This window comes from Centrocercus urophasianus, unplaced genomic scaffold (assembly GCF_019232065.1).
Source record: "Centrocercus urophasianus isolate 14NV4802_14NV808 unplaced genomic scaffold, USGS_Curo_1.0 seq_308, whole genome shotgun sequence".
NCBI lineage: Eukaryota > Metazoa > Chordata > Aves > Galliformes > Phasianidae > Centrocercus > Centrocercus urophasianus.
In genome coordinates, this window is record NW_024884876.1 from 113552 (window position 1) to 128444 (window position 14893).

The 14893-nt window shown below is 50.9% G+C and overlaps 1 protein-coding gene across 1 annotated transcript; it reads left to right on the forward strand.

Moving 5' to 3' along the window:
- Positions 1 to 1247: 1247 nt before the first annotated feature.
- On the forward strand, positions 1248 to 14388 carry RAB11B (RAB11B, member RAS oncogene family). Its single transcript, XM_042829350.1, has 5 exons — positions 1248 to 1350; positions 5027 to 5222; positions 6283 to 6476; positions 8031 to 8111; positions 12598 to 14388. Exons 1-5 carry the CDS (start codon positions 1311 to 1313, stop codon positions 12741 to 12743), a joined length of 657 nt encoding a protein of 218 aa, XP_042685284.1. The 5' UTR covers positions 1248 to 1310; the 3' UTR covers positions 12744 to 14388.
- The last annotated feature ends 505 nt before the right edge of the window (positions 14389 to 14893 follow it).

The window sequence follows — 14893 nt, forward strand, 5'->3', positions numbered from 1 at the left end:
CCCTCCCTGCTCTCCTTATCCTCGCTGCCACGGGGTGCCAGAGAGCCACTAATCCTTCATTCAGCTGAAGGCTCCTCCAGGGAAAGTAGGGCAGAACGTTTAATGAGCAGAGCGAATGTTCTGGCACATCACAGAGCGAGGAAGGGACGGAGCCGTCGCCATCCCTGGGTGAATTTGTCTCAGGCACAGATCAGAAGCGTGGCAGCAGCGGGCGCAGCGCTGGTGCATGGATGGGTGCTGGGGGCACACACTGAGTGCCTGCACTCCTGCAGCTAGGCGGTGGGGGTTCTCCAAGCAGCAGTTTGAGCCTGGCTGTGCTCACAGCATCGGTGGCTGCTGCTCTGTCATTGGGAAACCCCCAGAGCAGCACAGCTGCAGCGTTCCCTGAGAGTGGAAAGTCCATCAGGACATGGGCTGGAGCCAAGAGAAAAGGGGAAATGCCTTCCTAGAATGCTCTGTGTTCCAGGCAGGGCTTTGCTTTTGGCATAGGAAGGTGACAGATCAGGAGGGCACACTGCACGGTGCTGTGAGTGTGGGATGAGCCTGGAAGGGAGAGCAAAGGGGAGTGCAGCAGTAGGTGGCTCTGAGCAGCCATGGGGTGGCCGTAGGAGAATGGAGGGTCTGAGAACGGTTGGGCGCTGGAACGGGCTGTCCAGGGAGTGTGGGTTCACCGCCCCTGGAGGTGTTCGAGGAACGTGTAGATGTACTGAGGGACGTGGTGCAGCGGGAAATGCCGGTGGTAAGTGGATGACTGGATGACCGTGGAGGTCTTTTCCAACCTCGGTGATTCTGTGATTGTAAAGTGAGGCGGGAGGGCTGCCCGAGCAGCGGGACGGCGGGGGGCAGCACGACACGGCGGCGGGCCAGGCTGCGGCTGTGGCTGAGCGCCCACAGAGCCGCCGCACCGGGCTGAACACGCCGCGCCCGCAGCTCGGAGCGCGGGGCTCAACGGGGCTCAGCACCGCCCCGCCCACCAGCCCCCGCCCACACGATAAACCCCGCCCACAGAATAAGCACCGCCCATATTATAAGCCCCGCCTCCGCCCCCCGCCCCGCCCCGCCTCTCCCCTCAGAGTCCCGGCACCCGCACCCCTGCGCCCCAGCCGCCCTCTCTCCATTGGACAGAGTCACCCGCCACTCAGAAGCGAACCCGCCGCCTATTGGGTAGCGCTGACGGGGCCGGTTAGACGTCCGCCTCCTGCGGGCTCTGGCGCACGCAGATTGGCTGCTCCGGGAGCGGACCTTCCCCTTCCCCCCCGGTTGGGCCGCGCTCGGTGCTTGGCAGCCAGAGGGTCGGCGCCGCCATCGCCATGGGCACCCGCGACGACGAGTACGATTACCTCTTCAAAGGTACCGCCCGGCCGGGCCGCCCCGCGCCTCTCAGCGGCTCCGCGGCTCCCGTAGGCCCGGTTCGGTTCGGTCCGGCCCTTCCCGTGCGGAGCCCCGCGGCCCGGGCCCTCCGCTGTGAGGGGGCGGCACTCCCAGCCCGGCCGCGCCCTGCAGGGTTCCGTGCGCCCTGATGGGGTGGGACGGGGCTGCCGGACACGGGGCTGCCGGGGGGATGGAGGGCTGCTGTGGCTGCTATGGCTTCTATGGCTGCTGTGGCTGCTGTGGCTGTTCTGGCTTTGCTCTTGTGGCTGTCGTTGCTGTCGTTGCTGTCGTTGCTGTCGTTGCTGTCGTTGCTGTCGTTGCTGTCGTTGCTGTGTGCTTTATGGATGTGCTCGCCTGCTGGTCGCTGAGCTTGGAGGCAGAAGCGGAGCACCGCCCTGCTTTCTGTGTCTGCGCCTTCCAGCAGGGCTGTAAGCTCGGAAATATCAGCTGTGTGGAGCCGGGCTGGCTTCATGCTGAGGCCGTCGCACCGCCTGGTCCCAGGGTTGGGCTCTTTGAAAGCCTCCCCGTTGCGTTTCTCCCTGTTGATTAGGTAGGCAAAGCGCTGCTCTGCTTTAAAAACACTCACCTTGCTTTGAAGGCAGGATTTTAATTTCATCTGGAGTGAAACAACCTGGAGCTGTTGGGGCAGAGCGGTGGCACGCACACACACACACACTGCTTTGTGGCACTTCATGTCATGCAGAAATGGGGGACGGGTTTGTCCTCATCTGCTTCGTGGGCAGCTCTGTTAGCATTTATTGGTTTGGTTTTGTTTTTCATTAAAAAAACAAAAACCAACAACACAAAGGAGCAAAATCAGCCCCACGCCAGAAGGAAAAACACACAGCCCAACGGGCAAAGCCCTTCTTCCCTATCTGTTGGCTTTCCGTCCTTCCTTCCTTCTGGGCTGTTTGGGATTGGATAAGAAAGGATGGGTATAAACAAGATTGAGTGGGATGAAATCTCCACTCTCATAAGAAAACAAAGAGGATCAGCTCCCCGTTCTCCCCCTCCTTGCCTTTCCAGTGATGGAATTAAATATCAAGTGGAAATTGATGTAATGAAAACATCAGCGCACTTGGCGCGTTCTGAGTGAGCCTCTGCTCTGCTGCTGGGATTTGATGCTCAGGTTTGAACTCTTCTCAGTTGAGCGCAGAGGTGGGAACGGCCATGGATGACAGCGGGAAAGATTGATTTCATTTTCTTATGCCTGAGGTTACCCAGAAATGAAAGTCATTTCTCCAGTCCCCCATTTCCAAAGGAAACCTATTTCCACACGCAGCTGGCTCCGGCTTTTTTAATGTTTCCTCATGCAAGAGAACACCACTGAACACCAATCCGTGTTGGCAGTCGTGCTCCAGGAGCGGCTGTTCCAGCAGGGCTGTGGGAAGGCTGTGTGTTATTGGCTTGATGGCTCGAGCATGCAGAAGGTCCCAGCTAATTCCAGCTTTGGGGATGAGAGCGTGGCTGCCGTCAGAGCTGCTGTGCTGAGCCGGTCCCTCTCTGTGTGCTGTTTCCCTTTTTCCTGCACTGATCCCTGCGGTCTGAGCTGCTCGTTTTATTGATCAGAACAAAATGTTGTTTGTTAACGCAGCCCTGGGAGAACAAGCTGGGTGCTGTGCGTGGCTGTGAGGGTCTCATTGTGGAGGCACTGCAGTGATGTAACCCAGCAGAAGCGGGGGTTCACAGCTCTGCTCCCAGCCAGCTCTGCAGCTGGGACCTCTTGTGATGGGTTTTGGGTGGTTTGGATGGGATTGAACGTGTTTGGTGGGATTGAATTGGTGGAGTTGGTTGTACGGCCTTTTAATATTGGTTGAAGTATCAGAAGCTGTGCAGCTACTGAGGTGTGATCTCCGTGTTGGTTTTCCTCCTGAGAAGATCAGCTGTGATCGGTGTTTGTTTTACAAATGACATCTGAGATTGTGCAGATGTACTCCTGCCTTGTGGGGGTGAAAAGGAAGGGAAGAAGTGTCCATAGGGGGCAAAAATGAAAGCTTTCTTTTATGTTTGTGGAAAAGTAGAGCGCGCCGATCAGAGCTGAAGCCCAACAGGGCCTTTGGTTATTGGAAACAAATGTTGGTCATGTTATTCATCGATATCTGGCAACCTTATGTGCTGAATATTTATGATGAGCTGCGCTGGGAAGAGGCTTAATCCTCCTCATTGTGTGAAGGAATAGACTCCTTTTGACAGATAATTAACCGCTCTGTTTAAAATTCCGCCATAAACCTGATCGTGTGCTACCAGACCTGCAGTGCTGTGCAGTTGGTGACGGTGAGTGCAGAGCAGCCTGGGGGCCTGGGGCAGAGCTGGGAGGAGGGCAGGCAGAAGGAGCAGCCCTGCGGCTGTGCTGGAAGCTGGGCTGAGGGCTGGGTGCCTCGTTCTGCACTGCTCCACCTGATGCTGACCTGTTGGTTCGGATCATTTCCAAGCCCAAAGCAGCGTTTCTTGCTCTTGTCGGTGGGGCCAAAGGTTGTTAAAGGGGTGTGATCTCATGTGTTCTGATGGATGTAGTAAGGATTTGGGCTCTTGCATTTGGTTTAGGGCTTTCTTTTTAACTCTTTGAACAGGCAGTGTTGTTTAGTAACCCGTTCCCAAGCTGAGGAGATTCCATGAGATCTGATTGCTTTGGTCCAGAAGCTTTAAGGCTCCTTCTTGCTCTGTTCCCATAGAAAATAGGGGTATGTGGGTCTCCAGTCTTTGGGTCTCTCTGCTAAAAGAGGAAATCTTTGGTTGATGGTTGACTGAGAGCAGCAGGTTGTAAGGCAGAGCGAGCACGAACTTGGTGCTGAGTTTGGGTCGGGTTGCCTGCCTTCATTACTCCTGCATTCAGTAACATCTCAGAAATGCTCTCCCCCGCCCTGCCAGAGCGTGGAGCAGCCGCTGAAGGCATCTGAAGGTACCCAGACTGCAGTGGGTCATTAGCAAAGTGGGGCAGGGCCGCCTGAATTTTCTTCCTGCGGCCAATGGAGTTAATGAGCCAAGGTCTTTTTGCAGAGTTCATGCATGAAACTGGTCATCTTCACGTGGCAGAGGACAGAAGTGAGTCCAACCTGGAGAGGCAGCCGTGCTTTCTTGAGCTGTGTGTTCCTTGGAAGGTTTGGGCCGAGTGCTTGCGCGTGCAGGCAGAGCGCTGCGTGGAGCTGGCTTCAGCTGTCCCTGCTGGGGAGAAGTGGGGTGGGAGCTGCCAAAGCTGGAGCCTGAAACAATGGCCTGAACACGAAATAAAGCAAAGCTGAAATAACAGAGGGACCGGCCCAGTTCGTGGCCATGGGAGAATGCTGGTGAGCTAATCCAGAAAGCGTGCAGGGAGGGGTGTTCTCTAATCTGCTGTGGACGGATCGGGAGGGTCTAGAAATCTCTCAGCACTGATGTTTTCCTGTTAGCATGGCAACACCTTGTGCGGAGGCAGAGAGTTTCAGTCTCTTACTTCTCATCTAATCCGCTGGAACTCGCTCTGTTGGGTGAAGTCCTGCTCTGTTTGTGGTATCAGCTGTCTTCCCGTGGGGAGCGTGTTGGTGGATGAAATAGCTGAAATGAATGGCACAAAAGTTGGGCATCTCATCTCCCTCCTTGCTGCGGGTCCTGCCTGAAGCAGCCAGGGAGCACAGTGCTGGTGTGGAGTTAATTTGGAAAATGATGTCCTGTCTTTCAGTTGTGTTGATTGGAGACTCCGGGGTCGGGAAGAGTAACCTGCTGTCACGCTTCACACGCAATGAGTTCAACCTGGAGAGCAAGAGCACCATTGGGGTGGAGTTTGCTACCAGGAGCATCCAGGTGGATGGGAAGACGATAAAAGCACAGATCTGGGATACTGCAGGACAGGAGAGATACCGTGCCATTACTTCAGCGTGAGTACCTGCCTTTCTTTGGGGCAACAGCAGCTGCATTTACAGGTGGAGACTGAATGAAGCGTTTGGGTGGGACAGAATCCTCACAGCATGTCCTGCTGTAGAGCCAAGTAAGCAGTAACAAATATCGTGTTGCTTGATCAGTACAATGAAAATAACGTTTAGATTGAGTGGGTGTGAATGTCACAGCTGTCAAAATGAGGTCCAAGAACGCATGCTGAACATCCAGTAAATAGGAAGGCAGTGCTGACTGCAGGCTGTATTGTGAACAGTGGTGTTGAAAAGCTTTTAGATCACCTTCGTAGTGCAGGCAGCATCTGAAGATGTAAAATCTTGGTGTAAGCAGCAGACCAAAGCCTCTTTTAGAGGGGAGAAATCCAAACAGCCAGTGGCAGGCCTGATTATTGCAGGGTTGAAATTTCAGTGTTAGGAATATATCGCTTTCTGAAGTCCAAGCTTGTTGCTGAAGAAAGCACAGATGAAGCCGTGTATGTGAGCCTTACAGTGAGGGGAACTGTTCTTCCGAGGCTGTAGAGGTTGGGTCAAAATGGGAGAGAAACAGAAAAGCACAGCCCAAAAGGAGCAAGAGAATGGAGAGCAGAGTAATGCAGAAGCAGCTGCCAGTAGTTTGGTGGCACAGCAAACAGGTGCTGGGGGAGCAGAGGGGCCCAGTGGTGTTGTGTGGGATGGTGGGTGTCACGGAGTGGTGAGTGGTGTTTGCTGTGTTGTGCTGAGCCCTCGGCTTGTGCTGAAATGTGCTGAAGGGCAGATTGTGTGAGCAGAGCCCGGGGTCTCCAGTTCTGTTTGGAGAGACAGGAAGCTCAGCAACAAATGCTGCCGTTTCACCAAGGGTTACTTTTCCTCGTTGGAAGGTGAGTCAAAACGTCGCAAAAACCCAACGAAATGTTTGGAGCTCGTTTTGAGGGGATGGTTATTAAAAGAGAAAGGGGAAAAAAAAAAAAAGCATACAGAACTGCAGCACTTGCATCAGCACAGCTTTCTGAACGGGAGAAGCAGGCGTGGGTCTGTTGGAGCTCTCTGAAGGTGTCTGTGCTCCCAGGTATTACCGCGGCGCCGTCGGGGCCCTCCTGGTCTATGACATTGCCAAGCACCTCACCTATGAGAACGTGGAGCGCTGGCTGAAGGAGCTGAGGGACCACGCAGACAACAACATTGTCATCATGCTGGTGGGCAACAAAAGCGACCTCCGCCACCTCAGGGCTGTGCCCACCGACGAGGCCCGCGCTTTCGCAGGTTGGTGTGCAGCATCTCCAGGTGCTTCCTCAAGTTCAGTGTGCTGGTGCAGGCTGGAATCGCTGTGTTGTCCAGTGTTTGACTTTTGCCTTATGCTGATTTTGGCGTAAGAAAAGGGTGTTGAAGATTCTGCAGCTGGCTTGTTAAATAGTGGATGTGGTTTCTTGTTAAATCTCGTGTTTGTAAAACACCGTCCTTGAGCTGCCTGATATGCAAAGCATAAACACTTCCTCTAGGAAGGCTAAAAAACAGCAGGCAATTAGAGGAGAAAATACCACGTATAGATCATAGAATCATAGCACGGCCTGGGTTGAAAGGAGCACAATGATCAGCCAGTTTCAACCCCCTGCTGTGTGCAAGGTCGCCAACCAGCAGACCAAGTATCTGTCAATAGACATCAAATATCACAACACAAAATCCAAGTCTCTCCTTCATTCCTAGAGGCCTGGTTCTATGGAGAGCTGCAAATGAATCCTGAACCTTCTCTTAGATGGTGCAGTTTCTGCTCCAGAGCACTAACGTGGGTAGTAGTGTCATCTAGTGCCATTTAAATGCAGTGATCATCAGACTTGGAGGTTATCAGTTGTTCTGGGAGCAGCCTAGTTGGTTATGTGAGCTGGTGCCACTGTGTTGCCTCTCTGTCTTCCTTATCTTGCAGAAGGCTGATCAAATATTCTTGTGCCTGAATAGGCCAACAGATGTTCAATCTGTGCATGTCAAGCTTGGGGCTGGAATTTAAGTATATAGCCTTTAGAATCCTTCTAGGAATATTACTAGGCTTGCTTAAATGCATTTCCTAACATTTGCTATTAAGCAAGTATCCTGTGGACAGTGAAGCTGCTTTTACATTTTTCAATTGAATGAGAGGCAAAATCTGCATAAGAGAATCAAAGAAATCAGAGGGTGCCCTGGTTACAGGATTACTTCGATCCTTTGGCTCAACACTTTACTTGTTGCCCCTAACTCCCTACTCTTAAACACCTGGGGGTGGTACAGGTGTCACAGGTCAAGCTCTGTGACTGCAGTGTGTCTGTATGGCAGCTGTACTGTACATCTCCACCTTGGATGTCTGGTTGTTAATTACTACTATTAACAGTATGTAGAAGCATCTTTTGTGCTCTCAGAGTCAAGAAAAATTACTCTGCTGCCAAAAGGTTTATTGTAATTTGGAGGTGAGGCCTTTTAAGGAATCATTAGATCTGTTCACGTGTTATGAAATGCAGAGGAGTATTTAAGTCCTCTTGCAGTCAACGCATGTTATCCTCTGCTCTGGCTGAAGTTGCTTCTAGGAGCAATCTGTGGCCAGGTGAGGATAACACTGTGCCAGGCTGGGGGAATGTATGGCTTGAGTAAGTAAGAACTGCAGTGAGGTAAATGTCCTAAAGCTACAGAGCAGCAGTGGTCAGAGGTGCTGCTGCTGTGGCTGTGTCAGTGGTGCACCAAGTTGTTCCAGTAAATGGGGGGGAAAAATAGCCAACAACCTGGACTGATTGCCCTTAAAAACCAAAAAGTTCTGTTAAAGTTCCTAACTGAACCACTTGTTATTTATTGCAGAAAAAAATAACCTGTCTTTTATTGAAACTTCTGCTCTGGATTCAACAAATGTAGAAGAAGCCTTCAAGAACATCCTTACAGGTGAGGTCTGTTATGGGTTCTGCAGACCCACCATGGCAGTGGAACTTCTACATGGGCACAGTCTGCAGTTATTGAGGCTGTTTTGGAAGTGATGTTGGGAATGATTACTTGACCTTACCTCTGTGTTTTACCCCAACCCCACGTGCCTTTCTCCCCAGTTTGGATTTGTTCTAGGCTCCTAATATTCCAAAAAGCGAAGCCATTGCAGTTGAGCTGTTGCAAGAACACAAGTAGTTCTTTGGCAGCACAAAACCTGGTGCTAAAGCCACAGCCTTGGTAGGAAGAGAAATGTTGCAGCGTGCTCCCACCTCTGAAGCTGGCAGGTAGGGAACACTGTCCAGAATACTGAACTCTTACACTCAGCTGATGGCACAGGTTGAATGCAACTGTGCACCAACAGTGTAGCTGCTTTTTTTGCCTTCTGGGAATGTCTCTTAGATCCCCAGGAACTGTGTGGCAATGTGATAGTGGGCAGACACCAAAATGAAGCTGCTGAGCTCGTGGTGTCTCATTGCAGCTTGAGGACTTGCTGTGTGTGTGTGGGAATGCTGTGTGGCTTTATGCAGTAGCTTCACTATCAGAAGGGCTGCAGGGTGTAGTATTCTTCTTGGGTTTGGTCTCTTTCAGTCTGGGGCTGGGATTTCCCATGTGAAGGCATGGAGCCCTTGCTCCTGGAATAAGGGAGTGCTTGAGGGTCAGGAGCCACCAGTAAAGCTGTTATTATTTCAGGATACAGCAGCAAGTCCTCCTTATTGTGCTGAGCCAAGAATGAAGAGCATGGTGAAAAAATGTGGTGAAAGCAGCTCTGCTGATTGGCTCACAGTGGTTTGCAGCTGGTATTTGGCAAACTTGAGGCAAGTGCTTGTTGGACCTCTGGGAGCGTGCAGTTCAGCTCTGTGTAAATACAGCACATGGGAGCTTTCACTTTCCTTGAGAGTGATGTGGGCTCATAAGCCTGAGTTTTATGGTTAAAGGTTAAGAAAAAGAGGAAGGGTTGAGGATGCGTGTTGAGAGATGTATAGGCTGCAGGTGGTGAAAGTGGGAAGCCCACAAAGCAGGAGATGCTTCAGATAAACATTGCTTATCTCTATTTACATCTGTTGAGGTGTGTAGCTTCTGCAGGGTTTGGCCTAATGTTGCTGTAACTTTAGTATGAGGCATAGCTACATGCTTGAGCACTCTGTGTTCCATAGGATGTATTATTCTGGCCCCAGTCTGAGGTGACTCTCTGCGTTTGGGCAGCTCTGTGTCTGAGCTAATTGTTGGAAGCAGAGTGCTGGGAGCCACAGTGCTGGCACAGCCACATGCTCACAAGGGAGGCAGCAAGGGTCTGCGAGACCTACCTGGAGCTAAACCCTGATAGACCTGGGCATCTCTGCCTTCAGAGGCTCTGCTCTAAATTCTGTCCATCATAATGAGGGTATCTGAGCTGATAGATATCACACCACAACACCACCCTTCTGTAACAGAGAAGGAGTCGCCATGTAGCCACACGTTCTGTTGGTCCGGTCTCAAAATGCTGCTTGACACGATGAAACCTGTGATGTTTCAAAGCATAGTCTTCTACTTCCATTACAAGCAGAAATGGAAGTAATTGGTAATTAGCAAAGAACCCTTAAATTTCAGTGTGACATAAGTGGGAAGAGATCTGTTGAACACATCCTGAGTTACTGTTCTGCCTCTGGCTGCACACTGCAGTCTGAATCTTATCCTGAAGAGTGGAAAACTTGCTGCAGTTTGTGTGTCCCTTCAGCAGCTCTGGGGACCACGATGTGGGTGCTGGGCAGGATCCAGATCCTGACTTCTGCTTACCATAGCTGAATTCTGGGAGGACAAACTATTTCTGTGTTCTCACACTTATGCACTGTTTGGTGGAGTTGTGTCTGACGTGCACATCCCACCGTGTCTAAGAAGAGCATTTCCTGAGCATTTCTTGGCTTTTTTTTTTTTGTGACAAGATGCCGATTTCACTTAAATGAGAATGAGCCTTTGTTCTGGTACTGCTTAGTTGTCAGGAAGTGTCTGATGTGTGCTGCTTGTTGGATGCTGACCAGAGAATTGGCTTGGTGTTGCTGTTCCTTGGTTGTACGTGGATGAGAGCCAGGGAAATGGCTGAGCTTTAACCTGGTGAATTCTTGGAGGCTCTTTCAGGTTTGTTTTGCAGAGGTGTGGAAGCAGGCAGGCAGAAGCTGTGATGTTGGGTCTGGCCAGCTCTGGTCCCAGGAGCGTGCTGCAGTTACAGATGACCGAGAAGAGGTGGGCAGGAGGAAAAAAAGGGAAGTCAAGCTGCTTCTGTGAGCACAGAAACCTGATGGATGAAGAGTGGGTTACGCTCTGCTCCCCGGCAAGACTTGGGTTGAGCTGCTGGTGAAGTAACTGGAGAATGCTGCTGCTGAGACAAGGCTATAGAGAAGAGCAGCTGTGGCCTGAGCTCTTGTGCAGGGTGGCCTTGAGAGCAGGTGCTGCTTATCTGTGACACCTGGCTGGATCTGAGGTGACTCGTGTGGTGCTCTGAGATGGAATCCATGATTCGGTGCCCTGAGCGCGGCTCTGCCATCCCCAGCCATCCTGTCTTCCCCTGTAGTGCTGTCCTGAGCCCGACTGTGCGTAGAGAAAACGGCCAGGGGTTTTTGTAGGAGGGTTCAGTACTGCCTGGTGTGAAACATGGAGCCAGAACTTCAGCTGAGGTCAGGCCTGGGCAAACTGAACTCAAGCACTGCTCAGGACAGCATCCTGGGCTCCCAGGAGGGCTGAGATTGGCCAGTGCAGGAATGGCAGGGATGTGGCCAGTGAGAATGAGCAGTGCTGAAAGGGCTCTTCCCATCCTTTTAGGAGAGTGAAATAAACCTGTGCAGAGCAGTGGGCTGGGAGAAACCATGGAGAAACTGGAAGAGGGAAAGGAGCTTCCTTGCTGGCCATCAGTTTGAGAGATCATTAAAGACTGGGAGAAAACCCAGGTGGATGCTGCCTTGAAAAAAAGAGGGTTTGAGGATAACTCTGAACAGCTCGTGTTAAAATACACCGCTGAGCAGCAGGGAGGGGGGATGTCAGTGTCTGCACTGCCTCTCTTTTTCCCTGTGAGCAAAAAAGGACTGAAGACAGGCAGTGGCAGGGAGCTCAGCCTTGGGTTCAAGCTTCTATTTTAAATGGGGTGAATAGGTGCAGCTTCCTTTGGAAGAAATCTACCTCAACAGAACACAAAACAAAAAAAAAACCAAAGCAAAGAGCCCAAATCCTAAAATTCTCCATCGTTTTAAATCCTTGTTAAAGCCTTTGGCTGTTTGTCCTGAGGCTGTGACTGTTTGAATGTGACCATAATATTTACTGCAGGCTTCCAGGGAGGTGCTTGCCCTTTTCCTGTCTCACAATGGAGGGAAGTTGGAATGAGGTCTGACAGTCAGTGAAATAGAAATATTTCCACTTATTTCTACTGATGCTGCAGGTGAAATGGTTTCCTTCTGAAAGCTTTTAACCTGGAAGTCTGTCTTCAGCAGTTGGAGTTCTATGAATCTGTGTGCTTTCAGGCATGAATTCCCTCAAGAATAGCATTTGCAGATCAATGTGGGGCTGCGTGGAAGCTCTTCTCCGCTGCCATGGATGGGGAAACTGATTTGTAACGGAGAGGAGCAAGTGTTTCTGTAATCTGTGGGGACAGCTTGTCAGAAGCTGAAGGGTGAAATGGATGCTGCCATTGCTGCGGTGTGATGGTGATTTGCAAGCATCCTTTTTCAGTCATGTTTTAGATAATGTTGCCCCTCTATTTTAGAAATGAACATTCCTGCTCCTTTCACAGAATGGCCGGGGTTGGAAGGGACCCCAAGGGTCGTGAATCTCCAACCCCCTGCAGGGCCACCAACCTCCCCATTTCACAGCAGCCCAGGCTGCCCAGGGCCCCATCCAACCTGGCCTTGAACACCTCCAGGGATGGACGGGGCATCACAGCCTCTCTGGGCAGCTGTTCAGCACCTCACCGCTCTCACAGCACAGAACTTCCCCTGACATCCAACCTCCATCTGCCCTCCCTCAATTCAAACCATTTCCCCTCGTCCTGCTGCCATCTCCCCTTTCATAGTTGATTCCCCTCCTGTTTGCAGGCTCCCTTTAGGCACTGCAGGCTGCACTGAGGTCACCCCCAGCCTTCTTTTCTCCATGCTGAACAAGCCCAGCTCCCTCAGCCTGCCTTCGTTCTTTCTTTCTCCTTTGAAAAAGATTTTAACGCCACCTTTGTTCGTGGAGTCGCTGAAAAGAATGTGACAGGAAGCAGGGAGACAGTAAGGAATCTCATCTTTAGGTCTTCCAGACAGAGCTGAGTGTCAGCACAGAGCTGGAGAGCCAACCAGGTGTGACGCTGCACCCGGGCTCCCTTTCTCAGCTACAACCTTCCCACTCGTGGTGCAGCCATCCTGTGGCAGCTGGCTGTGAGATGAGGGCATGCCCTGCTGCAGGGGTGCCTTCCAGAGTTGTAACAGGGCTGTTCTCCTTTCAGAAATCTACCGCATTGTTTCTCAGAAGCAGATTGCAGACCGGTCTGCACACGATGAGTCTCCTGGCAACAACGTCGTCGACATCAGCGTCCCACCAACCACCGACGGACAGAAATCCAACAAACTGCAGTGCTGTCAGAACCTGTGACCTCCTGCAGACGACTCTGATGCCCCTCACTTCGTCTGTGCTTCGTTTAGAAACTTGTGTGCACTTCTTTATCTCCTGTGATTCAGTGACTCCCCTCCCCTCCTTCCTTCACCCCATCCCAATTTTCTCCTTTCATCTTAGAGCTTAAATTGTAGGGCTAACATTCCCCTGCCTCTAAGATCCCCTTGAATGTGATGAGTTTTGGGCTTGAAATGTTGGCACTGATCTGATAGACGTGTTTGTGTTGGAACATCTGCTGCTGGATATCATCCCATGAAACGCTCTCCTCAGATGGTTTTGAGTTTTGTTCTGGGAGAGAAACCATGGGGGCTCGACTGTAACAGCTGAGGAAATAACTGCATTTAGGTTACAAGGCTTTTTCCTGCCATAGTCAGATTTTCTCTCCTGTTTCTGTAAACGCAGGGGAGAAATTGAATGGAAAAGCTGTCCTACCCAACGCTCTGTTTTCTGTCCCAATGAAGTTTCACAGTGAGGTTTTTAGTGGTTGCACACACCTAAGAAAGCTGTTGAAAATAACCTGACTTCTGATGTAATTACCACTAGTACAGTTAGTCTGGCTGTGTAGTTTACTGTTTCCTGCCTGGGAAATCTTTCTCTCTTCTTGTTTTATTTGGGAACAATGAAGTATGTCTGCATCGCTTCTTCTGCCACCACCGATGCCTGTGCTGCTGCTGCAGGCTTGGTGGAGTGGCTTAATATTTATTCATGGCTTATGTTAATCAGTTAACATTATTGTACAGTAAGTGCCAGCATCTTCCTTTCAAACAACCACCAACTTTTGCGACCTGTAGGCTGATTTTGTACTGTAGATCAGTGTCTGAAAGCAGGACCTCCCCTAGATCCAGGATTTATTTTGCATGCTGCTTTTTCTCTAGAATTCCCCTCCCCCGTTTTGAGTGAGTGAAGCAATATTTTCATGTCATGTATATACCTGCACTTGTAAGGGTTTCGGTTGTCGTTAGAGAAACACAACACTTTATACATTTTGTAAAACTCCTGCAGAACCATTGCATCTCAAACTTTTCTTTCACTGCTGACCTTGTGCACAACCCTGACCTTTCCTACAAGGCGTAACACCGAGTTTCACACAACTACTAACCTGCTGCTTCCCTCTTCTTCTGTTTGACCCAACTGCAGACCGTAATTCTCAAATGATTGTACTTCACTGGGTGGAACAGATCTGCCATCAGCAGGGCTAACTACCATCAGATTTGGTTCTTGCTGAGTGGGAGGAATGTTACCACAGCTCCATGTATTGCTCTTTCGCTAGCTTGTGAAAACCCTGATGATGGCTGTCCATCACTCACTGGCTCTCTTGCTCTTGCATCCTCCAGTAAGCACTGAATGTTACGATGAGGCAGCTCCAGGTGAAGCTGTGTGAAGGAGGAGGTGCTGATCTGCTGCTCTCTGAAGACGAGTGAAGCAATTTGCAGTGAATTTTTGCTCTGTATACTTCCGAATTCCGAGACTGTGCCTCACTTAATGAACCTACCTGCATGTTAGTGAGTTGAAATATTCCCTGATACAAAGCAAATATGAAACTGTAAATTGTACTTGAAGGGGAAATCTGACATTCCAGTCTCAACTGTTCTGTCTGGTTATGTAATAAAATCAAGGGCGGTTATCTGGTGGCTTTCACTTTGTTCAGACTTCCAGAGGGAGGCCTTTAATCCTGGAATGTGTGCAAAACCTGGGGAGCTGTAGTTTCAACTGAAGGCAGCACCTGGCAATTCTACTTCTCAGCTTTGTTTGGGGATGTGCTGGAGGTGAAGGGGTGCTTGCTTGCAGCCCAGTGCCATCGAATGCTGATAGGAAGGAGTCCCTCTGTGGGCACTGCAGAATGCTGCAGCGTTCCCAGGTGTGCGGCAGGCCGGCTCTGCAGCCAGGCTTCAGACAGCTTTGTGTGGGCAGCCATGAGGGAACGGCCCCAGCTCTGTTCTGCTGGATGAGAGCAGAACTCAGCTGATCTGAACTGCTGATGGACGGTAGCCTGGGAAAGGGAAACGTGTTCCATAGGTGAGGATGGCAGCAGCACAGCAGAGCTCAGCCACGGGCACCGGTGCTGAGTTGTGCACTGAAGGATCTCCTCCCCTTTCCTTCCCCACATTTCACAGAATGGCCAGAGTTGG

Coding starts and splice junctions, on each gene's coding strand:
- RAB11B (XM_042829350.1), top strand. CDS start 1,311: ATGGGCACCCGCGACGACGAGTACGATTACCTCTTCAAAG. Junction 5,223..6,282: donor TACCGTGCCATTACTTCAGC/GTGAGTACCTGC, acceptor CTGTGCTCCCAG/GTATTACCGCGGCGCCGTCG. Junction 6,477..8,030: donor CGAGGCCCGCGCTTTCGCAG/GTTGGTGTGCAG, acceptor TATTTATTGCAG/AAAAAAATAACCTGTCTTTT.